At 49.3% G+C, this 27212-nt stretch overlaps 1 protein-coding gene across 1 annotated transcript in view; it reads right to left on the reverse strand.

Annotated features, from left to right (window-relative positions):
* Nucleotides 1-26043, reverse strand: part of LOC144822618 (uncharacterized) — a 327297-nt gene extending 301254 nt beyond the window's left edge. The window contains exon 1 of the mRNA XM_078680351.1: nucleotides 25911-26043. Within this exon, the coding sequence (XP_078536477.1) occupies nucleotides 25911-25917 (7 nt within the window). The 5' untranslated portion in view covers nucleotides 25918-26043. The remainder of the gene's footprint in view (nucleotides 1-25910) is intronic.
* Nucleotides 26044-27212: the final 1169 nt, after the last annotated feature.

Consider the following 27212-nt stretch of genomic DNA (forward strand, 5'->3'; position numbering starts at 1 on the left):
CTTTCAACTTCCTGAAAGGTAAGATTCAGAATGAGGCAGAGTAAATAGAAATAGAGGCAGGTGGTGGCAGGCCCAGGAGCAAGCTTGCTTGCCTTCCAGGAACCAACCTGTAGTGCCTGGTGGTGTCTAAAGAGTTGGGCTGAGACCTGCTGTAGGAAAGTGGGATCTGTTGCAGTACCCCCACACGTTTTGCCAGATTTCTGATGCACTTTGATAGCGTGTGTCCTGGAACCCTGCCAATCAGGTTCCCAGGGCCTGTGTTCTTACCCTAAGCTGTACAATTGTTTCCACAATTGGCACAAATCTGGCCTACCTGTTAGTTCCTTGTAAGGGGCACCTAAGGTGCCAAGTGCATGGTAGCCAGGGAAAGGCCTCTGAGGGCTGCAACATGTATTATGCCACCCTCAGAGACCTCTCATTACAAACAAGCACATCTGCCACTGAAGCCTGTGTGTGTTGGTGCTGTTAAAAGTGAAGAGTCGACAATGGCACACATCCCTGTGTGCCATGCCTGCCCAACTCTACATGAGGCATTGGTAAGTCACCCTTAAGGCGGAGTGCACTATACCTCATGTGAGGGTCTATCTGCGTGGGTAGACAGGCCCCTATAACATCTAAGGACATTCTTAGATATTATAAGTGCCCAGTAAAGCCATACTTTGTATATGGTCTAGAAATTGCTCACAAGTTTACTAGCGCCATAATGGTTTTACTGAATCCTGGGATGTCCCCACAAGACAGGTTCCTGGACCGTTGGGGTGGCAGCCTGTACTCCCAGGGACGAGAAACAAGGCCTCTCCTGGGCAGAGGTGTTCACACCTCTCCCAGTTCAGGAAGAGCCACCTGTGGCAGGGGAGATTCAAAGCCTTGTCGTCTTTATGGCGCGACCCCCAGCCTCTACTGCTATCAGGAGCAGGCCCTTCCTGACTCACCCCCTTTTTGCAGGAAGAAGGTGGGAAACTTTAGCCCGCCCAGGAGGTGTTCCCACCTCTGCCAACTCCACTCCTCAGGTGGGGGAAGTGAGGTGAATTCCACTCGTCAGTGCTTGCCGTCTTGCTGATGGGCGGCATCCCCCAATCAGGGTTAGAGAGTGTGCTCACTCCCCCACCTAGGGAGAGAGCACCAAGGGTTTAGTCCCGTAAGGCCAGTAGCCCATTGGCTAATACCTCGAGACCCCTAAAACGCTCCGTAAATACAGTATTTAGGGGGCTGCCTTGAACCAAAGAATTCAGTTTCGACGACCTAAGAAGAGCCGTGCAGCAACCATGCCTCCAGAAATCAGCTTGGCCCACAGCCAGCAACCGCAAGAACCCACTTCAGCTACATCGCGGCTCAAAGACCAAGTCAAAGCCCCCTTTGTCCAGGCCGGGGACCCCCCTGGTCACTGTACCGAAGGTATCCATAGTAGGGGCCCAAGAACCCGTGGGTGCCTCCTCCACCAGAAAAACATGAGCACAACAGGTAGGTCTGGAAACTCAACTTGAAAAGAACGCGGGAGTGATTCTCCGCCGGCTACAGAGAGCCTTGCTTTCTAGCGCTACACATTATGCGCTTCGCTTTCTGATTTTACCAATCTTAAACCTCAACGTTGTTATTATCCTCATTGACCGTTTGAGATACACATCAAGACTACACATGAAACCTTGCTTTTTATGCTCAGGTTAATACCCTGCAGTTCCTACTGGACCATTACAAGCCCTGAAGAAGCCCGCAAGGGGTGAAACGCGTTGGCTGTGTTGCATTATTTGCCTGCATGAATTCATGCTATGATTAAAAGGATTGACGACAGCATTTGAAAAGTGTTGCCCCTGTCATCGTGCTTCTTCTTTTTGACTAATCCCAGAACTGTGTTTTAGATGTCTCTGTATAAGTGCCTCTCTTATCTCTGTGTTCATATGCTATATTCAAGACCACCAACGGTGGCTGGTCTTTAAAGGTTTTCAGTTTTGGTTATTTTGGTCTTTAAAGGTGAGCATTTTGCATGAGTCTCTTTAGGAAACAGTAATTAAGGGCCATATGTATCAAGCACTAATGCGTATTCGCAAAAGCCGAAATTCGCAGAATTTCGGCGTTTGCGAACGCATTAGTGCAAAATGGTATGAATCAAAGAAATCTGCGTGCAAAATAAGGAATCTCAAAATTTGCATTTCCTTATTTTGCGATTGCATCTAAGGAATCGCAAATTTTGCGATTCCCTAAATGCAATGTATGAAGCATTAAAAAAATGCAAATTTGCCTTAAGGAATCGCAAATTACCACCAACTTCAAGTTGGTGGTAATTTGCAAATTCCTTTAAAACTGAACCCTTTTGCATTTTTCAAAGTGCCATGTGACGCACATACATGCCCTTAGGGCATGTATGTGCACCACATGTGCACCCATGCTGATTTCAGGTGTGCAACAGGGTGTCCTTTGGACACCCCTGCACCCTTGAAATTATTCTCAATTTGCAATTCTCAAATTGCGAATCGCAAATTCAGAATAACTTCCCATTCATTCCTATGGGCCTCCTGGCCCATAGAAATGAATGGGAAAGTATTCCTTAATTGTGATTTGCAATTTGCTAATCGCAATTAAGGAATACTAAGAAATCGCAAAAAAATTGCGATTTTGTACATACATCCCTATTTGCAATTCTCAAATAGCAATTTCTAAAACATTGTTATTTGAGAATCGCAAATCAGGTTGATGATACATATGACCCTAAGTTTCCAACTTAATTTTGTATAAGACTGGTAGTGGTGCAACAATATACACCCTGCCACCGTGGGTCAGTGTGTTAGAATAGGTCTGGAAACCCCCTGAGCATCTAAGGCTCACCTTCATCCACCTGGAGTGAACTGGCACCCAAGCTAGCCACTGTCCCCTCCAAAGTGCAATTGCTAATGCGAGCCCTCAGCTATCATATTCAATACGGATACAAAGCGCAGCTCATAGGCACTTATATGGTGGAGCATCTTCGCTCCGTGCTTGACGCGGGACAAACGGCAGCGCTTGTGCTATTAGATCTAAGCGCTGCCTTTGACACCGTCTCGCACCCTATCCTTCTGCTGCGTCTTGAGGAGGCTGGTGTTACCGGCACTGCTCTTGAGTGGTTCCGGTCGTTCTTAACCAACCGGGCCTTTAGCGTGACCGTCCCGCCTTACCAGTCCAAATTCCATCTGTTGAACCTGGGCGTCCCCCAAGGCTCCTCGCTGAGCCCTACGCTGTTTAATCTTTACGTTAGGCCGCTAGCTGAGGTTGTCAAACAATGGGGTATGACCATGGTGTCATATGCCGATGACACCCAGCTAGCGGTCACGATCAGCGGGGATGCCGAAGTCGACGCCTCCAGGTTTCAACAAGGACTGAGGGCGGTCGCTAGCTGGATGACGTCCAATCGTCTTCAGCTAAACGCTAGTAAGACCGAGGTCATGGTATTTGGCAGACAGCCGGAACTGTGGGGAGAGAGATGGTGGCCGGGGGAGCTGGGTCCTGCTCCCATCCCAGTCGCCGAGCTTAAGAACCTCGGGGTCTGGCTGGACCCTTCCCTTATGTTTGCTTGCCACACTAAACGCACGGCTGCATGCTGCTTCGCATCCTGCGTGGGCTTCGTCCTGTGCTAAAGTTCTTCGATGCCCCCACCAGGCAACTCATGATCCAAGCTACTGTCATCTCTAGGCTGGATTATGCGAGTTCCTTGCTGGCCGGTCTGAATGTGGCAGAAATCGGGCGCCTACAGAGGATCCAGAATGCCGCAGCGAGAGCGGTAGTAGGCCTTCCAAGATTCTGTCCTACCTCCAGTACCATACGGGCGCTGCATTGGCTCCCGGTGGCCCAGCGGATCCAGTTTAAGGTCCTCTGCGTCGCCTATAAAATCTTGAAGGGGTCCCCGGCAATGATCCTTACGACCCTCCTGGCCAATTACATCCCAGCCCGACCCTTAAGGTCGGCAGACCTCGAATTGGCCGTTGTGCCGCGCTTCAAGCGAAGTAGGGCTGGTGGACGCTCATTTCGAGTGCGTGCAGCTGCTCTGTGGAACTCCTTACCCCCGGCAATTCGCGCTATGAGCGATTTGCTTTCCTTTCGTCGCGCTGTGAAAACGTTTTTATTTCCTTAGTTGTATGCTTGTGCTTTTATGGTTTAGTTTAGTTTAGTTGTGTTGTGTAGCTGCCTTGTCGGGAGCCAGGACGCTCCTTAGCTGGAGCATCTGTGCGCCAAATAAAAATCACATAACATAACATAACATAACTATCCAGACCTCCCAGTACAGGGCACCAATGGCCACAGAGTCTGGGGCTGATGCTCACAAGGACAGTTGCTCCAGAAGGGAGGGAGTGTGATCCGGCTTCCCCTATACCGGATACTCTGATGGCTACTTCCTCCCCGTCCAGAGGGGCCTCAGCTCTCATAGGGACAGATCATAGGCACTCTCCAGGCCTCCCAGTACAGGGCACCAATGGCCACAGAGTCTGGGGCCGGTGCTCGTGAGTACAGGTGCTCCAGAAGCGAGGAGGAGTGAGCCCGCTCCCCCCCCCATTCAGGGTCCTGTGATGAATACTTCCGCCCCTTCCCAAGGGCCCCCAACTCTCATACTCAATAACATTCCCATGGTGAGAGGAGCATCTAGCAGCTTTCCCTTTCCCTCAGGATTTCCTGGTGGTGATGGGCAGTGACAACTGACCTCTAATTATGTCCTTCTAACTTAGGTGGGAGAAATTAGAGGCCAACATTCGTCAGCCCTTATTCTGTTGGGTCATCAGAGGTTAAATCGTGGAGGAGACGGTCCACCGTGATTAAACCAAAGGTCCCCCTGCATTTAAATCAGGCGGGTGGACCATTAACTTGGCGGTAAGCATAGTGCATCACAACAAAGTATGCTTACCGCCAAGAATTACATAGGGTCCTTAGTCATTATTGCCACCTTGAGGTTCTGATGATGTCATTGCTAATGATAAAGCTGAGTACTGTGTGGAATAACTACGTTGGCACCAGTTGGCTGTCATGCGTGGCCTACCATAGGAGTGGCTTATAGGTGTATATGTGTCTATATGTAAAGGTAGATATAGGTATACTATATCTAAGTAAGGGGTGATTACACCACCTTACCCAGGCTGTGTGAACAGACCTGTGGTGTCACTTTGGAGGGCCAGCCAGGGGTGGCATAATACATGCTGCAGCCCTTGGTAGGCCTAGGGTGCACCTATGCCCTGGGTACCTATGGTACACTATGCAGGGGCTCACAAGGGTGACCCAGTAACCAATCTGGTATGCACCTAAAGTACATGGTATCACTTTAGAGAGAGAACAGCTGGGCTGTGGGTCTGATTAGCAGTATCACAGCCACATTTAAGTCGAAAAACCAGAGAATCACAGCAAAAAGTGGGGGTAACCATAGGAAGCAGACCCTACTCTTCTACATTATGTATTACTCCACGGTTCTCTGTAATATGTAATGCTTCACTAACCTGATGCACGTACTGTTAACTGCATATTTTGAATGATCAGTTATATTATTATCTTTACACCGCAAACAGCATCAGCTCAATGTAACTGCTTATAACTCTATAAATAAGTAGGTCCTTTTCATACAATGTAATGTTCAGACACCACTGGGACCTATAAATAAATGTGTACCGATTAAGCAATAAACACATAAAGTCGTTTTTGACGAACACACATAGGACATAGTAAGTAACTTTATTGTACAGTTAATTAAAATTCACAATTTTTTAAAATCCACAGTTTAAAACGAAGTATATATCAAAAGATAAAATGAATGAACAAACTTTAAAATACATGGGTCGCCGTAGGAATGCGCTATCTTAGCAAAGCAAATACTCAGATGCTGTAGGCGTGTATAAAAGCACAGGTACTTTCATTAATGAACACACTGTTGTTTTGCAAACAAGTAGGTTCCTCAGAAATGAAAGGTTGCTGAAACAACACCTTGCCTTCTCATCTGAGCCAGACTTTAGTCTAGCCTTTAGGTTAGAGGGTTGAATTCCGACAGCTTGACTCAGCATTTCATTATTCTAGGCTCAAAAAATTGGTACTTTAACCCCTCGACTGCTAGGGTGCAGGCACTGTCTTCAATATTCACACAGGCCTTGCACCCAAAGTATGGTACAATATCGAACAACAAAATAGTCTTCTACAAAGATCATGGAAATAAAGTAGGAACGTATAGGTAAGTATAGATTTAGTAATCTCAACTCCAAATGTTATGTATAAATATATATGAAATCACTCTCTCCTCCGTCAAGAAGATCACGGGGGACACAGCTGGGTTTTAGCAGGTATTCTTTATTCAGGAACGTTTGGCATGACCGGTTTCGGCTTGTGCCTTTCTCAAATGCCGCAGTCCGTAAACCGTGTAAGCACGCACCTACTAATTAATACAAGCTCCTCCTTCCTAGTGGTGGTGGGCTCACCTTCAGAGGATATATATATATATATATATATATTGCCACACGATCAGCTTCTCCAAGTAATCCACAGACACAGCAGGGTTCAAAAACGGGAGATTTTTAATCACAGGTTACAGCATGATGCATTTCGGCTCTCTCGCCTTCTTCGGATGCTGGTGTAACCTCTGGAGTCACCTCCTCCCTCCTTTGAATATACTCGGGGCACTCCCATTGGCGGGAGATCAGCTGACCTGGTAGCCTGGGACCTCTGCAGTCTAATATGCAACTACAGTTCCCAGCATGCATCTGATAGAGGCAGAGTGGCAACCAGATCTGATGCAGTTCGGGTGAGTGCTGATTAATGCCTTGCAAAGGGGGGGCCGTGTAGCGGCTGGTGGCCCCGTAAATTTGTGTGTTTCGAGTCTCCCTTATGTCCCCAAATGTCCAAAGCCTCAAATACAGGAAACAAAACCGGGCTGGGATGTGGGAGGAAATCCATCCACCTCCCTGTGAAGTCACAGCATGATGTAAATGTAAATGTAAATGTAAATGTACAGGAATTTTATATAGCGCAAATCACCAAGCGGTCTCTAAGCGCTTGCTTAGGGAACCCATCCTGGTATTCCCCTGTGAGATAACCCCGGCAGGGTATCCACAAGGTGAAAGCCAAGCATCCCACCGCGAGGGGCCGTTGTGGAGATTAAGCAAGCTATTGCCCAGAGTCGCAGAGTGTGAACCCGTGAATCGAGTAGGCACCGGAGCGAGAATTGTCAAGTCCATGGACATTTTAGGACTCAAGACCACGCTGAGCCGGGAACTGAACCCTAGTCCCGGGCTGACCTCTGCTTCCAGGTCTGCCTCCTCTAACCAGTGAGCCACACTTCTCCATGATGCGGCCACTTGCCTGATATATATATATATATATATATATTCACTGAAAAAATCAAAGGTTACAGGGACGTTATAGTTAGCCTGACATTTCACTTATAAAAAAACATAGAAATTCAGCAGTTATAGTTGGCTGAGCTAACTATAACTCACGCCCCTGCAATACTCTGCATATCACCTCACATATTACATCACTCATGACATGGTCAGTGACATACCTGATGACATCTGAAATGGCATCACTCATGACTTCTGAAATTACATCACTCATGACATCATCCAGAGAAACACGGACACACCCATTTACACTCCCATAAAACATGTCATACAGCCACTCCCACACAATCACTAACACATTCATTCACAGGACCCATACATATACTCACACATCTTGTCACTCATCCATACAGCCAGTAGCACATCAACTCACACACACATCCACAAACAGAACCACTAGCTCACATATACAGACACTCATGCACCTACTCACTTACCAATATAGCCAGTGACAGATCCAGTTATAGAGACCTAGACACACTTACACATCCAGCCATACGCCCATACAGCTACAGACACAGTCAATGAGTTACTACATACACCTACTCAGTCGCCCATACAGGCAGTCACATAGCCACTAACTCACCCATACAATTACTCACACAGACACTCGGTTGCATATACATATACTAATACATATACTCACTCACCTTTAAGGTTACTGAGAGAACCACATACTTTTCCATACAACCACTCAAACACCCGTTTGCTCACACATACAACCATTCATACATCCACTCACTCACCCACACACCCACTTACACACCCATTGATGCACCAAGACAGCCACTCCTGCTCCCTGTCACTCACCCACACAGACACTTATGTATCTGCTCAAACACCCATTCAGCCACTCATGTACCCTCTCATTCACGATTTACAACCAGTAATACACCAACTCAGTCAATTAAACAGATACACACACAGCCGCTCACTTACTCATACCCGCACTGAGACACACACTCGATCACCTATACAAAACTCACACACCCACTATCTCATGTACACAGTCTCTTATATACCCAGTCACTCTTAGTTTATATGATTAACACTCAGTAACTTTTAGAAAACACTCAGTCACTGGATGATGGTATCAGTGATGTCATTTCAGATGTCACCAGTAATGTATTTTGAGAAGGGAAGGGAAGGGATAGGACCGATAGGATCTTTCCAACCACCGGGTTTTCCAGGCAATTTTAACATTCAGCCTTTTTTAGGATTTGGCCGAGGTTGCTCCAGAGGGAGGCGAAGAAACCAACAGGCCCAAGTCCATTGGAGTCCTCCTCCATCACCCAGAAGTCTGCGCAGCAGCAAAAAGAAGCTTCCCGGTCAGCCCGGGATGAGTGCGGGACGGATTAATGTTCAATTTGATTTCCTATATCCCTCAATGTGGTTAAAGAAAAAGTTCTGAATAGGGGTCTTGGCTTTGTGTCTACCTCTAAAGGTGACCCATTTCAGACCCATTGGCTGCTTGCGAAGTTTTTTTCGGAAGGTCCGGTTGCATTTCTTTTTCAGAAAAGAAAAAGAGGAACTCACTGACTCCATTGATGTTAACAGTGGTTTAAAAAAACTATCTACGTTTAATCCGCCAACACACCTGGTTCCAGCTCAGGTACTGACGTTTGAACAAGCCGTGAGCAATGATATCACAGCTTTATTAAAAAATGACAACAAAACATTTTGTAACCACCCCAAAAAAGAGCAAATAGCGTTACGCAGTCTCACATCCGATGGCCAGATTGTAATAAAACCGGCCGACAAGGGCGGGGCTATCGTCTTACTCGATACAGATGTATATCGGGCACAATGCCTAAGGCAGTAAGTGTCATTGCAGCGTTGTAAATCGGCATACAATTAATTCTCAATTTGTCCTTGTAAAGTACACAAAGTTTGAGGGACTTATGGCCATGAGTACAACATTCAGACTTCCATGATTCATCTGGCATACAGAGTGTATAAAACAAACAAAAATGTGCAAAATTGTTTATAGAAGACCAATTCCATATAGACTCCCACAAGTCTTTGACATTTTTTGTATTTTTTTTTTTGTTGTTGAAATTTTTGAAATTTGGAAATATTACCACAGAGATTAGAGGATCAAGAAAAGAGCAAGTTTCTAACAATCAGTAAACAAATCATAATTGTCGAACAATTGCTATATTATGATTTACCAAGTGCCGATGTCCCTTTCAAATACAAGGTATCCTTCACAAGATGACTTATCTATTGCCCACCCAATTCCTGGGATCCATGGATCCGTATCAAGCATTAAAGTGTCAATATAGTGCATACAATGTTGTCCCTGTGGGGTTGGAAAATATACCGGGTCAACATGTTATATTATACCTCCCGGGCAATGTGAAGGTACCAAAGGTCTAAGGGGCTCATTATGATGGCGGAAGGACCGCAACCGCCGAGCTGGCGGTGACGATCCTCCCGCCATCACATTGAGATTTACCCACCTCCAAATTAGGATGGCGGTGGGTATTGCGGCGGACGCAAAGTCTGTCCGCCGCTTTTCCACAGTGGCAATCGCACGGATTGCCTGGCAGATGGAAAAGGGCCGCTAATATCATGGCGGTGCCTAGCAGGCACCATCTGCCATATTAGGATGTGTCCTGGAAGATGCTTTTCCGGAAAGGCTGGCAGGGATTGGGTTCGGGGGCCCGTTGCAGGCCCCCTCAGTGTGGGGGGGAGGGTGTAGGTGCACCTGGGGTGGTACCATGGTACCGCCCCTACATTCCCATGCACAAGGTGTCAGGCACCTGCGTGGTGCCTGCCACGTGGTGCATGGAAATGCACATCGTGGCATTTTGCCATTGCGAACGATGCTACAGCCAGCAGCACAGTCCGCAATCTTAAAAGGCCAGGATGCGCCTGCCATACTGGTGGGCGCATCCTAATTGGACTGGTGGGACCACCGCAAGTCTGGTGGGACCAGCACCGCTATGATGGCGGGCGGACTGATGTCCGCCTGCCATCTTAATGAGCCCCCAAGCCCCATTACCTCCTACAACTCGGACCGAACCGCACCTACCAGTGTCCATACCCATGTTCCATTCAAAGAACAATATGGATTAAAAGAAAATAAACAGCTGACAGGTACTGCACTTAGCCAAGGTTCAATCTATATATAAAAGGGAGACAACCATGCATAAAACCCCGATATTAAATGTCCATAGTTAAATTCCAAAGCTGACCTTCAACGTATATCATATAGGTTTATTAGAAAACAAACAGATTTGTTTGTAATCCATCCACTAAAGAGCACTGTGCAAATTTCGGTAAAGTACAGAGAACCCTCAAAGATCGATTCCTCTCTGTCATTTTATCCGGGGTTCCATCTAAGAGGTGAGAGTGCTAGGTACAGTTGTGGTCCTATTTAGGATAAAAGTGGTCCATGCTTTTGTAAATATATGGAATAAAGTGCATTTAGAAGAAATCATGCTGTAATGCAAACGTCAACACTAGGTTGTTTTTGCGTCCTCCTCCTCTCCAGATTTTGCACATACAATATTAAAGTGCCAAGTGCCAAAGTAAACCTATTATGAAAAAAGTGGCTCATGCATATACTCGGACAAAGATAAAACCTAATTCATATTATCACACACCATCAATTGAAAGCCAAATAAAATCACAAGGAAAACACCAAATTCATAGACAAGGAGTCACGAACCAACTACTGCTGTAGGTTGGTTCCCAAATGTTACTATCAGACTGACACGGACATGGATTAGAAATCATGATAATCTTATCTATAATCCAATCATCAAAAAGTCACAATAAAGAGACCCTACAGAAAGGTATAAAGTTCTGCATCTGTATTTAGGCCCCAAGGATATTCTGTGCCCAGAGTCACTATCCTTCTTGATTCTGCCTGCCTCAGGGCTAGTTCTCTATCCCCTCCTCTGATCTTAACAGGGATATGCTCGATTCCAGAGTAAAAAAAGTTGTTATTTAACACCTTGCATGCGGCCGCGATTCTGCGCCTGTGCGGCAAAATCGCAAGTGGGCGGGTTCATGACGGCCCCCAGCCGTCATCAGCACACGAGCACCGTAGTGCATGACGGCTGGGGGCCGTCATCAGCATGCAAGGGGTTAAAATGCCATCATGCTCTTTCCAAATATGCTTGGCCATCACATATGTAAAATCCTTGTTGGTTACAGCCCCCAAATGCTGGATAATCATAATTTTAATGTACTCACAGTACTTCCGACATATCGTTTACCGCATCCACATTCTCGGAGATACATCACAAAGGTGGTTTCCCAGGTGATCCTCTCCTTGATGGGTTTCTCGATCCCTTGTAGAGTTATTATGTCCACTCGGTTGCGTCCAAAGTTGCATGCTTTTCATTTGGGGCATTTAATCAAGCCCTTGTGTGTGAGCCAAGCATCCTTTTGGGTATTTTTATTAGTAAAATAGCTCTGGGTTAAAAGATTGCCCAACAATGGTACCTTTCTGTATATGATGTTTACATGTTCTGGAATAAAAAGTTCAGGTTCCAGGTCTTTCTTTAAAATATTCCAATGTTTAGTTATTACTTGTTTGACTTTGATGTTAGAGCTGTTAAAATCCGTGATAAATCTCGTTATTTCTACAGTTGATTCAGTTGGTGTCACGGTTCTTTTAGGCAGCAGTAGGTATATAAATATATTACCCAGTGGATGTTGCCACTGGGTAATGATAGTAAAGTCAGCTGCTCCGCAGGAAAATCGTTGTTTTGTGTTGCTAATAAATTTAGCCCCATTTGATGATTCTCCACAAAACCTTCCAAAAATGTTCTACTTTTTGACTAGCTTGTCATGGAAAGTTTCGGAGTGATCCATCAAGAGGGGTGAGAAAAAATGGGAGGTCCCAAAACACAAAAATCCCCAAGCATTTTCCATAGACTTCTTTAGACAAGACTACTTCAAAAACTGCAGAACGGAATGACACCAAATTTGGCAGGATGCTAGATTTTGGTAAGCACACTGTGCTTTTTGTGATTTGGAGTAAATCCATTCAGTCGTTTATGAGGAATTAGAACATTGGAATGTTGGGAGCTCCATTGAAAACAATGGAGTGCTCCGGGCTTCTAACGGCTGGTATAAGCCCGGAGCTCCAACATTCCAATGTTTCTTTGTTCTCAGCTCTGGCTGTGAACAAAGGCTTCAGGGAACCTGAGGGGATTCCAATCCCCTCAGGCTCCCAAAAGGCTTTGTTTTTTTTGTTAGAACTTTCTGCCCTCTAGTGACAGAATGTTCTAATTGCCTTATAGCCCTTCGTAGCTGGGCTATACGGCTATTAAAGTCCCTCTCCCTTGTTAAAGGCCCTAGTCTTCGGCTTGGGGCCTTTAACAAGGGAGAGGGCCTTTAATAGCCGGTATAGCCCTCTACGGCGGGCTATAAGGCTATATTAAGATTTAAATATTATTTATATATCTGGATGGTTTGGGTCCACGAGAGGCACGAGAGACTCTAGCAGGAGCACCAATTGCAAATAGAGAGTTTTGATTGGCCCAGGGGGATTTATTTCCTCTGGCCATCTCGCTCCTGTGGGAGTCAGACCCCCCTAGTAAGCGAGCACTTTGAGTGGCTGCCAGCAACATGAGAAAAATGTTGCTAGCACCCATTACGGGCTTGGGGACATAGCCCCTGTCCTGAAGTAAAAAACAGAAAAATAATATAAGATGGCAGAATAGAGATACTCTGACCCCCTAGGTATCATGGGGTGGCTCAGGAGAAACCCCCTCCCAGGGCCAAAACCAAAATAAAATTCACAAAAATTGGTGCATTCCCCCAAGATTCCTGCGAGATGGGAAAAAAAAATGTCGGCTGGGTCGCAATCATTAACTAAAGCCCCCAGGGAGCCCAACCCAGGGGAAGTATTTAATATTGCGAAGTGGGCCATGTGGGCCCCTCCCAAATCAATAAAGGCCCTTGCAGAGGCCACCCCGGGCCAAAATCATAAAAAAGAGGAGGGGGCCCTGCGAACCCCCTTCCCAAACCGTTAAAGGCCCTGGGGTACTACACTTGGGGTCTAAATTTGCATATAACGCGAGGGGGCCACACAGCACCCCCTCCTTCAGCCATTAATGGCCCCAGGGACCCTATTCCCCGGGGTCGGCTCACAAGCTATGTCCTGTGAAGCCCACTCCTAGAACATAGCAGTTTCCCTGCCGGCACCACTACGGGCAGTGAAACCTGTGTTTGTTCCCTCTTGGTGGGAGCATTTTTTAACTTCCCACTAAGCGTGAGCAAACACAAAGGACCTCATTTACAATATTTTGCCATACGGCAGCGCTGCAAGCCTTCCTGCTACATTGCCCCATGGCAAAAGAAAAGAGCAGGAATTTGCCATATCTATCAGATATGGCACATTCCTGTCCTCTTTCCCTGCGCTGGTGTTCAATTGGCTGTCAGGCGCCAAGGCAGGCACCCTTGCACAATGGTGCAGGGGTGTCTGCATTGTAGGCATGATTGTTTTTAAGCAGGAAGGGACACCTTCCCTCACAAAAACAATCAATGGAGGTGATTTACTCTTTCAATGTGTGCTGCTGAATGCAGCACACACAGAAAGAGGGAGAAAAAAGAGGAGAAATAATGTTTCTCCTCGTTGCGCCTCCCCTGCGCCACCCCTGGGGAGACCTAGGCTTCTGGCGCACTCTCAGATTTACAACTTGTTGTGAATCTGGGGATGTCTCAAATGTCATGGGTGTTACGTGGGAACACCCACAATAACGCCCATGGCACATCTCTCCAACATCGTCGGGTGAGGTAACGCAGCGACTTGCGCTGATTTGCCTCACTCCATATCTACAAGTCCAAACGAGGTTACTTTACCTGGCCTTGTAGATATGGCTTAGACTTATGAGCCACAGGAACATCCCAAAAAGGGACATTCCGGTGGCTCACAAGGCTTGTAAATGAGCCCCAAAGTCTGCTCCCAGCCGGAGGGAGCTTTAAAAATGTTCCTCTCAGGTGAGAGCACTCTTTTGATCTGTTGGCGCTGAAGCGGGTAAGGAAACAGATCAAAATATTGCTCCTGTCAGGAGGGATCTGCATAAGTAGCTGCTCCCTGCGGGCCGGATGCAAAGCCGGCTTCCGCAGCATAGGTAGAGCTGGCTGGGGTCACGGGGCCCTGTTTCTCCCCTGCGGCCCCCGCCAAGGGTATGGTGAGTGCCCTGGGTGGGCACCAAGGGACCCACCTTTAATAGTGCAAGCCTCGGGGAAGGGGGTTCACTGGGGCTGAAAAAGGCTTGGGGAGAGGGGTTGCCCGTCCCCATGTCCCCTTTAATTTAAGGAAGACAGATCCTGACCAGATCCAACAACACTGGGACTTGTGGAACACGACAGACACTGCCCAGGTACAAGGAAACACAGAACCCCTGCTATGATGAACTCCTGGAAACACCGACTTCACACGCTTTATAGACAAGACCGAATGCGGATGATAGAGAACGTGAGGAGATAGAGCATGGGTACTCACAAACTTTCTGTCGGGGGCCAAAATGACAGTGTAGTTTGTGGCCGAGGGCCGCACTGGTAGGGGTGGGGTCAGTGGGGGGTGGGGTCAATGGGGGCGGGACTAGAGTAAAAAAATCAACTCTGTTTAAAAAAGTAGACAATGCAATCTTAACAGGCATTGCATAGCTTCATACACACTTTACCCCAATTCCGTCACAGGGTTACTTTTGGCCCATCCTTAGCCCCGCAATGTCTTGCAAACGCAATGGTGGAAAGGCATGGACGAAAAACTGCATAAAGTCAAGAGGACTCCCAAGGGTTTACTTTTTATTCCTGGAGCAAACTCCATGACTGCTGAGGCCAGTCTCTCTCTCTGTCTCTCTGTCAGTCAGTCCCTGTCTCTCCCAGTCAAACAGTCTGTCTCTCTCTCTCTGTCAGTCAGTAAGTCTCTCTCAGTCAGTCAGTCAATCTCTCTCTGTCAGTCAGCCTCTCTTAGTCAGTCAGCTAGTCTGTCAGTCTCTCTGTCAGTCAGTTACTCTCTCTCTATCAGTCACTCTCTATGTCAGTCTCTCTTAGTCTTTCCTAGTCAGTCTCTCTCAATCAGTCTCTCTCTCTCCTAGTCAGTCAGTCTCTCTCTCTCCTAGTCAGTCAGTCTCTCTCTCTCCTAGTCAGTCAGTCTCTCTCTCTCCTAGTCAGTCAGTCTCTCTCTCTGTCGGTCAGTCTCTCTCTCTGTCAGTCAGTCTCTCTCTCTGTCAGTCAGTCTCTCTCTCTGTCAGTCAGTCTCTCTCTCTGTCAGTCAGTCTCTCTCTCTGTCAGTCAGTCTCTCTCTCTCAGTCAGTCTCTCTCTCTGTCAGTCAGTCTCTCTCTCTGTCAGTCAGTCTCTCTCTCTGTCAGTCAGTCTCTCTCTCTGTCAGTCAGTCTCTCTCTCTGTCAGTCAGTCTCTCTCTCTGTCAGTCAGTCTCTCTCTCTGTCAGTCAGTCTCTCTCTCTGTCAGTCAGTCTCTCTCTCTGTCAGTTACTCTCTCTCTATCAGTCACTCTCTCTCTATCAGTCACTCTCTCAGTCAGTCTCTCTCTGTCAGTCAGTCTCTCTCTGTCTGACTGCGAGAGAGAGAGTGACTGAGAGAGAGAGACTGTCTGACAGAGAGACTGACTGAGGGAGAGAGACTGACAGACAGAGAGACAGAGTGACTAAGAGAGAGAGACTGACTGACTAAGAGACTGACTAAGAGTGAGACGGACTGGGACAGAGAGACTGACTGACTGACTAGGAGAGAGAGACTGACTATGAGAGAGAGAGACTGGCTGTCTCTCTCTCCTAGTCAGTCAGTCTCTCTCTCTCCTAGTCAGTCAGTCTCTCTGTCCCAGTCCGTCTCACTCTTAGTCAGTCAGTCTCTCAGTCAGCCAGTCTCTCTCTCTTAGTCACTCTGTCTCTCTGTCTGTCAGTCTCTCTCAGTCAGTCTCTCTTTTGTCAGTCAATCAGTCTCTCCGCCAGTCTTTCTCTTAGTCAGTCTGCCTCACCCAATCAGTCAATCTCTCTGTCAGTCAGTCTCTCTTAGTCAGTCAGCTAGTCTGTCAGTCTCTCTGTCAGTCAGTTACTCTCTCTCTCTATCAGTCACTCTCTCTGTCAGTCTCTATCAGTCTTTCTCAGTCAGTCTCTCTCAATCACTCTCTCTCTCAGTAAATCATTATCTCTCTCTTAGTCAGTCAGTCTCTCTCCACTCTCTCTCACCAACCTCTCACTCTCTCTCTCCTTTTTCTCTCTCCACACTCTCTCTCCCCCGCTCTCCACTCTTCCTTCTCTCTCCTCTCTCCTCTCTCTCTCTCTCTCTTTCTTTCCACTCTCTCTCCACTCTCTCTCTCTCTCCACTCTTCCTTCTCTCCTCTCTCTCTCCACTCTCTCTCTCCACTCTCTTCTGTCACTGGTAAAAGTGGGTTTCTGGAGGGCCATGGGTACATTAACTGCAAGGTAAGTGGGCTGCCAAGGAAGGCCTGCCCGCCTCACTATGAGTACCACGGGAAGCAGCAACAGTCCTGGGGAGAGGTATGCTTGGTTGTGAACCATAAAAGTACAGGGATATGTATGATTCCCCTTCAGTATCTATGTACTTTGTGGGCAAATGTAGGTGAAAACAATGCTGTCAAAATCGTAATTTAGTGCGTTAAAAAAAGAAAAAACTTTGCAAGTACAATTAGCATATCTCACAAATTGAAAGGTTGTGTACTAATTGAAAATACTTAGTAGGGCTGTGTGTGATCTTACCAAGTGTTCAGCAACATTCATTTCTAGATTGAGGCCCTCTCATGACGGAGAAGTAACCCAAAGCAGCCTTATGTGAAGTTGCACGACATTCCTGATTCTTCTCGTGATTAACTGAATTGTGACCACCTAAAATGTGTTGTGCTTTAAGTTTCGTAGCCTCTTTATTCCAATCATAAAAAATTAAAAATGTTAAATGCCCATGTACACGTGCTTGCTCTGTGAGGTGAGCTATTTCAATGATGTGTTCGTGGGATGGTCACGGTTTGAGGAATAATTTTAGCCATTCCTGCACTTGTAAGTGTGCAGTGTGCACCCACGCCAGCCCAGAGCCTGGCCGAAAGGGCTTCAGCAAATTCCCCCGTCCCCTCTCCCCCCTCTCACTCCCCCCTCCCCGTGTGGCAGCCCGTCTCAGACAGCTTCCCCGGGCACACAAAGAGCCGCACCCGAGTACTTCAAGGTCTTTTAAAGACCATTTACTTGCAAATGAGGCTTTGTTGTGTTTCGCCTCTCCTTAGCGCCCCTGCATCTCCACTCAATTACCAGAACATCGCCCAGCCCCCAGAGAGCAGAGTCTCTCGGAGTCCAACCGGCGGTGTCTTACTCAAGCTGAGACATATAAGGATACAGACACGCACACAATGAATCAAAACTTTAAAAAAAATACATAAAATAATATATAAAAGTGTATTTGCGCAAAGATCCATTTTTAGCATCTGCAAATTATTTCAAAACGCCAGTGGCTCTCGTTCCACGAGACAGGGGTCGCATCTTGTGCGTCTATTTACAAATATAAACCTCTCTTCTTTTTAATCCTCACAGATTATAAATCACTACAGCTAGCAAACACCGCACTGGCCGCTGGCAAAACATCACACAAACAACACACCCCGCATAAATTCAAAGTCTTGTTTTAGTTGCAGTGAGCCGGTTGGAAATGGCTATTTCCTCGCCAGCATAAAGTCAAAAGTCATGAGAAGCCCGTCCCCGCCGGCTCGTCTTCCTAAATTAACAACTGTTATGTCTGCCTGGGGTAGGACACGCAAGTCGCCCTCTGCCGGAGTTGCCACAATTTAATGTTGTGCTATCTCTAGCCCAGGGGTACTCATAGTACGACCCGAGTACTTCAAGGTCTTTTAAAGACCATTTACTTGCAAATGAGGCTTTGTTGTGTTTCGCCTCTCCTTAGCGCCCCTGCATCTCCACTCTATTACCGGAACATCGCCCAGCCCCCAGAGAGCAGAGTCTCTCGGAATCCAACCGGCGGTGTTTGTTGACACTTTAAAAAAAAAAAAAAAAAAATCACCGGTAGGATGTGTGCAAGGTCCGCGGGCCGCAAAGGAAGGCTTGCCGGGCCGCTATTGGCCCGCGGGCCGTACTATGAGTACCCCTGAGATAGAGTGTGAGTACGGGAGGATAATCACTGTAAGAGGCAGACACAAGGCTTGAGTCACAAAGGGACCCAGCACTTGTGGCAGAGGCCCCTCTATGAGGGGGGAGTCCCAATTCTGCCCAAGTGAATAAACTCCCCCACGACTGTGGCACCTATGCAACAAGTGCGGAGACTCCCTCACAACTGCAGGGCCTACACCAGGAGTGTGGAGACTTCCCTACAACCGCAAGGCCTCCGTCACGAAGGCGAAGACTCCCCCATGACTGCAAGACTCCGCCACGAGGGCAGAGACTGCCCCACGACTGCAGGGCCTCCACCATGAATGTAGACACTCCCTTACGATTGAGAGGCCTCCACCAGGAGTGCGGAGACTCCCCTACGACTGCGGGGCCATGCCATGAGTGCAGAGAGTCCCCGCGATTGAGGGGCATACGCCGCAAGTGCAAAGGCAGAAAAGAGTGCAGATGGAGAGAAAGTGGAAGAGAGAAAGAGAATGGAAATGCAATGAGCGCTCATTGTAAGTGAGAGAGAAGGGAGTGCAGGACAGAGAGTGCAAGATAGAATGTGGGAGAGAGAAAGAGAGTGGAGATGTTATGAGCACTCAGGGTAAGTAAGAGAAGAGAGTGCAGGATGGAGAAAGCGAGGTAGAGAGTGGAGGGTATGGGCACTCAGTGTGAGTGAGAGAGAAGAGAGCGCAGGACAGAGAGTGTAATATAGAGTGTGAGAGAGAGAAAGAGAGTGGAGATGTTATGAGCACTCAGGGTAAGTAAGAGAAGAGAGTGCAGGATGGAGAAAGCGAGGTAGAGAGTGGAGGGTATGGGCACTCAGTGTGAGTGAGAGAGAAGAGAGCGCAGGACAGAGAGTGTAATATAGAGTGTGGGAGAGAGACTGAGAGTGGAGATGTTATGAGCACTCAGGGTAAGTAAGAGAAGAGAGTGCAGGATGGAGAAAGCGAGGTAGAGAGTGGAGGGTATGGGCACTCAGTGTGAGTGAGAGAGAAGAGAGCGCAGGACAGAGAGTGTAATATAGAGTGTGAGAGAGAGAAAGAGAGTGGAGATGTTATGAGCACTCAGGGTAAGTAAGAGAAGAGAGTGCAGGATGGAGAAAGCGAGGTAGAGAGTGGAGGGTATGGGCACTCAGTGTGAGTGAGAGAGAAGAGAGCGCAGGACAGAGAGTGTAATATAGAGTGTGAGAGAGAGACTGAGAGTGGAGATGTTATGAGCACTCAGGGTAAGTAAGAGAAGAGAGTGCACAATAGAATGCAAGTTAGAGTGTGAGAGTGAGAAAGAGAGCGGAGATGTTATGAGCACTCAGGATAAGTTAGAGAGAAGAGAGTGCAGGATGGAGAAAGCGAGGTAGAGAGTGGAGGGTATGGGCACTCAGTGTGAGTGAGAGAGAAGAGAGCGCAGGACAGAGAGTGTAATATAGAGTGTGAGAGAGAGACTGAGAGTGGAGATGTTATGAGCACTCAGGATAAGTTAGAGAGAAGAGAGTACAGGATGGAGAAAGCGAGGTAGAGAGTGGAGGGTATGGGCACTCAGTGTGAGTGAGAGAGAAGAGAGCGCAGGACAGAGAGTGTAATATAGAGTGTGAGAGAGAGACTGAGAGTAGAGATGTTATGAGCACTCAGTGTGAGTGAGAAAAGATAATGCACAATAGAATGCAAGATAGCATGTGAGAGAGAGAAAGAGACTGGAGCTGGTATGAGCACTCAGTGTGAGTGAGAGAGAACAGAGTGCAGGACAGTGTGCAAGAAAGTGTGTGGGAGAGAGAAAGAGGGTGAAGATGTCATGAGCACTCAGTCTGAGTGAGAGAAGAGAGTGAAGTGGGAGAAAGTGTTGAAGGGGTAGAGAAGTTTGGGCACTCAGTGATAGTGATAGAAGAGAGTGCAAGACAGTGTGGGGGAGAGAACGAGAAGATATTATGAGCACTCCGTGTGAGTGAGAGAGAAGAGAGTGCAGGACAGAGTGCAAGATAGTGTGTAGAAGACAGTAAGGGAGTGGAGAGGTATGGGCGCTCCGTGGGAGAGGAGAGAGTGCAGGAAGGAGAGAGTGCGAACAGTGTGTATCAAAGAAAGAAGACAGTGCATGAGGGAGAGCGTGGGAGAGAGAGAAGAGGGGGTAAGCTGTGAGTGAGAGATGGTAAGCTGTGAGTGAGAGAGGGTAAGCTGTGAGTGAGAGGGTAAGCTGTGAGTGAGAGGGTATGTTGTGAGTGAGAGAGGATAAGCTGTGAGTGAGAGAGGGTATGCTGTGAGTGAGAGGGTAAGCTGTGAGTGAGAGAGGGTAAGCTGTGAGTGAGAGAGGGCAAGCTGTGAGAGAGGGTAAGCTGTGAATGAGAGAGGGTAATCTGTAGGTGAGAGAGGGTAAACTGTGAGTGAGAGAGGGTAACCTGAGAGTGAGAGAGGGTAAGCTGTGAGTGAGAGAGGGTAAGCTGTGAGTGAGAGAGGGTAAGCTGTAGGTGAGAGAGGGTAAACTGTGAGCGAGAGAGGGTAAGCTGTGAGTGAGAGAGGGTAAGCTGTGAGTGAGAGAGGGTAAGCTGTGAGTGAGAGAGGGTAAGCTGTAGGTGAGAGAGGGTAAGCTGTAGGTGAGAGGGTAAGCTGTGAGTGGGAGAGGGTAAGCTGTGAGTGAGAGAGGGTAACCTGAGAGTGAGAGAGGGTAAGCTGTGAGTGAGAGAGGGTAATCTGTAGGTGAGAGAGGGTAAGCTGTGAGTGAGAGAGGGTAACCTGAGAGTGAGAGAGGGTAAGCTGTGAGTGAGAGAGGGTAATCTGTAGGTGAGAGAGGGTAAGCTGTGAGTGAGAGAGGGTAACCTGAGAGTGAGAGAGGGTAAGCTGTGAGTGAGAGAGGGTAATCTGTAGGTGAGAGAGGGTAAACTGTGAGCGAGAGAGGGTAAGCTGTGAGTGAAAGAGAGTAAGCTGTGAGTGAGAGAGGGTAAGCTGTTGGTGAGTGAGGGTAAGCTGTAGGTGAGAGAGGGTAACCTGTGAGTGAGAGAGGGTAAGCTGCGAGAGAGGGTAAGCTGTGAGTGAGAGAGGGTAATCTGTAGGTGAGAGAGGGTATGCTGTAGGTGAGAGAGGGTGAGCTGTAGGTGAGAGAGGGTATGCTGTGAGAGAGAGAGTGTGTGCTGTGAGTGAGAGAGGGTGAGCTGTAGGTTAGTGAGGGTAAGCTGTGAGTGAGAGAGGGTGAGCTGTAGGTGAGAGAGGGTAAGCTGTGAGTGTGAGAGGGTAAGCTGTGAGTGAGAGAGGGTAAGCTGTGAGTGATAGAGGGTACGCTGTAGGTGAGAGAGGGTAAGCTGTAGGTGAGAGAGGGTAAGCTGTGAGTGAGAGAGGGTAAGCTGTGAGTGAGAGAGGGTAAGCTGTGAGTGAGAGAGGGTATGCTGTGAGTAGGAGAGGGTAAGCTGTGAGTGGGAGAGGGTAAGCTGTAGGTGAGAGAGGGTACGCTGTGAGTGGGAGAGGGTAAGCTGTAGGTGAGAGAGGGTAAGCTGTGAGTGGGAGAGGGTAATCTGTAGGTGAGAGAGGGTAAGCTGTAGGTGAGAGAGGGTATGCTGTAGGTGAGTGAGGGTAAGCTGTGTGTGAGAGGGTAAGCTGTAGATGGGAGAGGGTAAGCTGTGAGTGGGAGAGGGTAAGCTGTGAGTGAGAGAGGGTAAGCTGTAGGTGAGAGAGGGTATGCTGTGAGTGAGAGAGGGTAAGCTGTGAGTGAGTGAGGGTAAGCTGTGAGTGAGAGAGGGTATGCTGTGAGTAGGAGAGGGTATGCTGTAGGTGAGAGAGAGGGTAAGCTGTGAGGGAGAGAGGGTGAGCTGTGAGTGAGAGAGGGTACGCTGTGAGTGAGAGAGGGTATGCTGTGAGTAGGAGAGGGTATGCTGTAGGTGAGAGAGAGGGTAAGCTGTGAGGGAGAGAGGGTGAGCTGTGAGTGAGAGAGGGTAAGCTGTGAGTGAGAGAGGGTATGCTGTGAGTGAGAGAGGGTAAGCTGTGAGCGAGAGAGGGTAAGCTGTGAGTGAGAGAGGGTAAGCTGTGAGCGAGAGAGGGTAAGCTGTGAGTGAGGGAGGGTATGCTGTGAGTGAGAGAGGGTAAGCTGTAGGTGAGAGAGGGTATGCTGTGAGTAGGAGAGGGTATGCTGTAGGTGAGTGAGGGTAAGCTGTGAGTGAGAGAGGGTAAGCTGTGAGTGAGAGAGGGTATGCTGTGAGTGAGAGAGGGTAAGCTGTGAGTGAGAGAGGGTAAGCTGTGAGTAGGAGAGGGTATGCTGTAGGTGAGAGGGTAAGCTGTGAGTGAGAGAGGGTAAGCTGTGAGTGAGAGAGGGTAAGCTGTGAGTGAGAAAGGGTATGCTGTAGGTGAGGGGGGGTAAGCTGTGAGTGAGAGAGGGTATGCTGTGAGTGAGAGAGGGTAAGCTGTGAGTGAGAGAGGGTAAGCTGTGAGTAGGAGAGGGTATGCTGTAGGTGAGAGGGTAAGCTGTGAGTGAGAGAGGGTAAGCTGTGAGTAGGAGAGGGTATGCTGTAGGTGAGAGGGTAAGCTGTGAGCGAGAGAGGGTAAGCTGTGAGCGAGAGAGGGTAATCTGTGAGTGAGAGAGGGTAAGCTGTGAGTGAGAGAGGGTAAGCTGGGAGTGAGAGAGGGTAAGCTGGGAGTGAGAGAGGGTAAGCTGTGAGTGAGAGAGGGTAAGCTGTGAGTGAGAGAGGGTAAGCTGTGAGTGAGAGAGGGTAAGCTGGGAGTGAGAGAGGGTAAGCTGTGAGTGAGAGAGCTGTGAGTGAGAGAGGGTAAGCTGTGAGTGAGAGAGGGGAAGCTGTGAGTGAGAGAGGGTAAGCTGGGAGTGAGAGAGGGTAAGCTGTGAGTGAGAGAGGGTAAGCTGTGAGTGAGAGAGGGTAAGCTGTGAGTGAGAGAGGGTAAGCTGTGAGTGAGAGAGGGTATGCTGTAGGTGAGTGAGGGTAAGCTGTGAGTAGGAGAGGGTATGCTGTAGGTGAGAGGGTAAGCTGTGAGTGAGAGAGGGTAAGCTGTGAGTGAGAGAGCTGTGAGTGAGAGAGGGTAAGCTGTGAGTGAGAGAGGGGAAGCTGTGAGTGAGAGAGGGTAAGCTGGGAGTGAGAGAGGGTAAGCTGTGAGTGAGAGAGGGTAAGCTGTGAGTGAGAGAGGGTAAGCTGTGAGTGAGAGAGGGTAAGCTGTGAGTGAGAGAGGGTAAGCTGTGAGTGAGAGAGCGTAAGCTGTGAGTGAGAGAGGGTAAGCTGTGAGTGAGAGAGGGGAAGCTGTGAGTGAGAGAGGGTAAGCTGTGAGTGAGAGAGGGTAAGCTGTGAGTGAGCTTGAGATCAGGGGCATGTGTGGTAGTGAGACCCCGAGAGATGCCACAAGGAGAGGAGGGATGAAGACAGGGGAGTGCGGGGGTCTCTTCAGACGGAGCTCTAGAGTGAAAGGGGTGAGGGCTGGGGGAAGCGCCAGAGGGAAGTTACAGGTTTGCAGTCAGCGCCACCAGGTGTCCGGAGTTCTTGTGTTGGAGTCTCTGCCATTTATTGCAGTATTTCACCTCTACTTGTACTTTGTTCGCTGTTGTAACTTGCACACATGCCACTTTTTCCTCCTGTAAATTAATGCACCGTTTGCTCCTCCTGTATTTTGTTTGCTCAAATGTGTCACTTTTGCCTCGTGTAACTTAACGTTTGCTTTTGTGTAATTTGTTCTCATGTAACTCACTCCTCATGTATCTTTACTGTTCCTATTGTGAAGCGCTCTGACACTTTCGGGTAAAGTCCGCGCTGTATAAAAACGCATAAAATAAAAATAAATAAAAATAAACTTAAAGCAGGCTCGGAGCTGCTCTCGGGGGTCCCTGCGGCGCGGCTGTGAGTCTGTGGATGTGGCCGAGTGTCATGTGTGGCCTCTTCCCACAGCCGAAGGGCTCATCTAAAGGAGAGAGAGAGAGAGAGAGAGAGAGAGAGAGAGAGAGATGCAGGCATCTGCCAAGGATCACACCCTTGGGTGAGTGAGAGCCGGGACCGGAGCTGCTCTCGGGGGTCCCTGCGCCGTGGCTGTGGGTCTGTGGATGTGGCTGAGTGTCATGCGTGTGAAGGCCTCCTGACACAGCCCAAGGGCTCATCTATAGGAGAGAGAGAGGTGCGGGCATCCGCCAAAGATCACACCCTCGGGCGAGTGAGCGCCGGGACCGGAGCTGCTCTCGGGGTCTCTGCGCCGCTGCTGTGGGTCTGTGGATGTGGCCGAGTGTCATGTGTGTGAAGGCCTCCTGCCACAGCCCAAGGGCTCATCTACAGGAGAGAGAGAGGTGCAGGCATCTGCCAAGGATCACACACTTGGGTGAGTGAGAGCCGGGACTGGAGCTGCTCTCCGGGGTCCCTGCGAGGAGGCTGTGGGTCTGTGGATGTGGCCGAGTGTCATGCGTGTGAACGCCTCCTGCCACAGCCGAAGGGCTCATCTACAGGAGAGAGAGAGGTGCAGGCATCTGCCAAGGATCACACACTTGGGTGAGTGAGCGCCGGGACCGGAGCTGCTCTCGGGCGTCCCTGCGGCGCGGCTGTGGGTCTGTGGATGTGGCCGAGTGTCATGCGTGTGAACGCCTCCTGCCACAGCCGAAGGGCTCATCTAAAGGAGAGAAGCAGGCATCTGCCAAGGATCACACACTCGGGTGAGTGAACGCCGGGACCGGAGCTGCTCTCGGGTGTCCCTGCGGCGCGGCTGTGGGTCTGTGGATGTGGCCGAGTGTCATGCGTGTGAACGCCTCCTGCCACAGCCGAAGGGCTCATCTAAAGGAGAGAAGCAGGCATCTGCCAAGGATCACACACTCGGGTGAGTGAACGCCGGGACCGGAGCTGCTCTCGGGGGTCCCTGCGACGAGGCTGTCGGTCTGTGGATGTCACTGAGTGAGTGTCATGCATGTGAACGCCTCCTGCCACAGCCCAAGGGCTCATTTACAGGAGAGAGAGAGATGCAGACATCTGCCAAGGATCACACCCTTGCGCGAGTGAACGCCGGGACTGGAGCTGCTCTCCGGGGTCCCTGCGAGGAGGCTGTGGGTCTGTGGATGTGGCCACATCCGAAGGGCTCATCTAGAGGAGATAGAGAGAGATGCAGGCATATGCCAAGGATCACACCCTTGCGCGAGTGAACGCCAGGACTGGAGCTGCTCTCCGGGGTCCCTGCGAGGAGGCTGTGGGTCTGTGGATGTGGCCGAGTGTCATGCGTGTGAACGCCTCCTGCCACAGCCCAAGGGCTCATCTACAGGAGAGAGAGGTGCAGGCATCTACCAAGGATCACACACTTGGGTGAGTGAGAGCCGGGACTGGAGCTGCTCTCGGGGGTCCCTGCGGCGCGGCTGTGGGTCTGTGGACGTGGCCGAGTGTCATGCGTCGCCTCCTGCCACAGCCGAAGGGCTAATCTAAAGGAGAGATGCGGGCATCTGCCAAGGATCACACCCTTGGGTGGCTGAACGCCGGGACTGGAGCTCGCAGAGAGGGCACGGATGCACCAGGGGGCCCTGGCACGCGGCCACTCACCTGCCATGGCCGTGGGGTCCCCTCGCAGTGCCCCCAGCCTGCACCGGTACTCCTTGTGATGGGGTCAGGCCTTCTCCCGGCGCCCCCTCTGTCGAGCAGCGCCTCCCTGCAGGTGGGTGCAGCGTGCACAGCCAGCAGCGTCCATCTGAGCAGGAACTGAGAGACAGGGCAGGGCGCGTCCCCGTTGCCTAGGTGTGCGCGTGCACGAGCAGCAGGGTCACAGAGTGGCACCAGTGGGCACGGGCACCCGCCCCCGTGCACGCGGGCACCCACCTGCCAGAGCCGGGCAGGTCGCGGCCTCGTTTCCTAGCTGTGCGCGTGCACGAGCGGCAGTGCACGCTCCATGCACAGCGCCTCGAAGGGGATAGAGTTTTGAGGGTGTCTTGGCACCCACCCCGTCTCCCCACTGCACCCCCCAAAGACAGAACTGATGACATGTCGGTAGGCCCGCCGAATCATCGCCATTTTAATTCCAGCGCCAAGACACCCTTATGGGGCAATCGAGCGCTTGATGCATGATATTAGCATAAGACACACAGTCCTGCAGTGTTCAGCCTCCGCCTCGTCTGTGGTGAATGACAACTGTTTGAAACTTGGCACTCATTTAACAGAACGCCCTATAGTTGAACATAAGGTCAGTCTGGAGTGGTCTACGGAGGGTGAAAGGGCCAGCTCCACTTCCTGTGCCCTCGCTTCACTGTCAAAGGAACAAGTGATGGACAGAATGCAGAACAATGTCATACATTCACCCCAGTACAGAGATCTGGGTTAAATCCATCATATTGTTGCTCCCCATGCCATTGCAGTTCAGACATGGCCATATGCAAATCAGCCTTGACCCTGTGCCTCATGGGAACCGTCCAGCCCGAACTGCCAAGTCATGTCTTTCCTGGACCGGAAACAAGCATCCTAGGACCGGTTTCTGGCTATCAGCCGCCTTCAGCCAGGATAGCTTGATTCCATTGGTGTGGAGAGCACGGGACTCACGTCTGAGCATACCCGTCCCACTCGGGGTGACAAAAATAACAGCTGATGGACAGAATGCAGAACAATGTCATACATTCACCCCAGGACAGTGATCTGGGCCTAAATCCATGTTTTTTTTGTTGCTCTTTTGCTTTTTTGAGTGTCTGAAAAGTTTCAGCACACCGTCCATCATCTCCTTGTGTTTGGTTTGCTCACCCTAAGTTGGCAGGGTATGCACAGACGTGGGTCCCTGTAGGGGAGTAGGGTCTGCTTCCTATGGTCACCCCACTTTTTTGTTATTATGCTCTGGTTTTTCGATTTTAATGTGGCTGTGGC

The sequence above is a fragment of the Lissotriton helveticus genome, chromosome 3_1 (assembly GCF_964261635.1).
Source record: "Lissotriton helveticus chromosome 3_1, aLisHel1.1, whole genome shotgun sequence".
Taxonomy (NCBI): domain Eukaryota; kingdom Metazoa; phylum Chordata; class Amphibia; order Caudata; family Salamandridae; genus Lissotriton; species Lissotriton helveticus.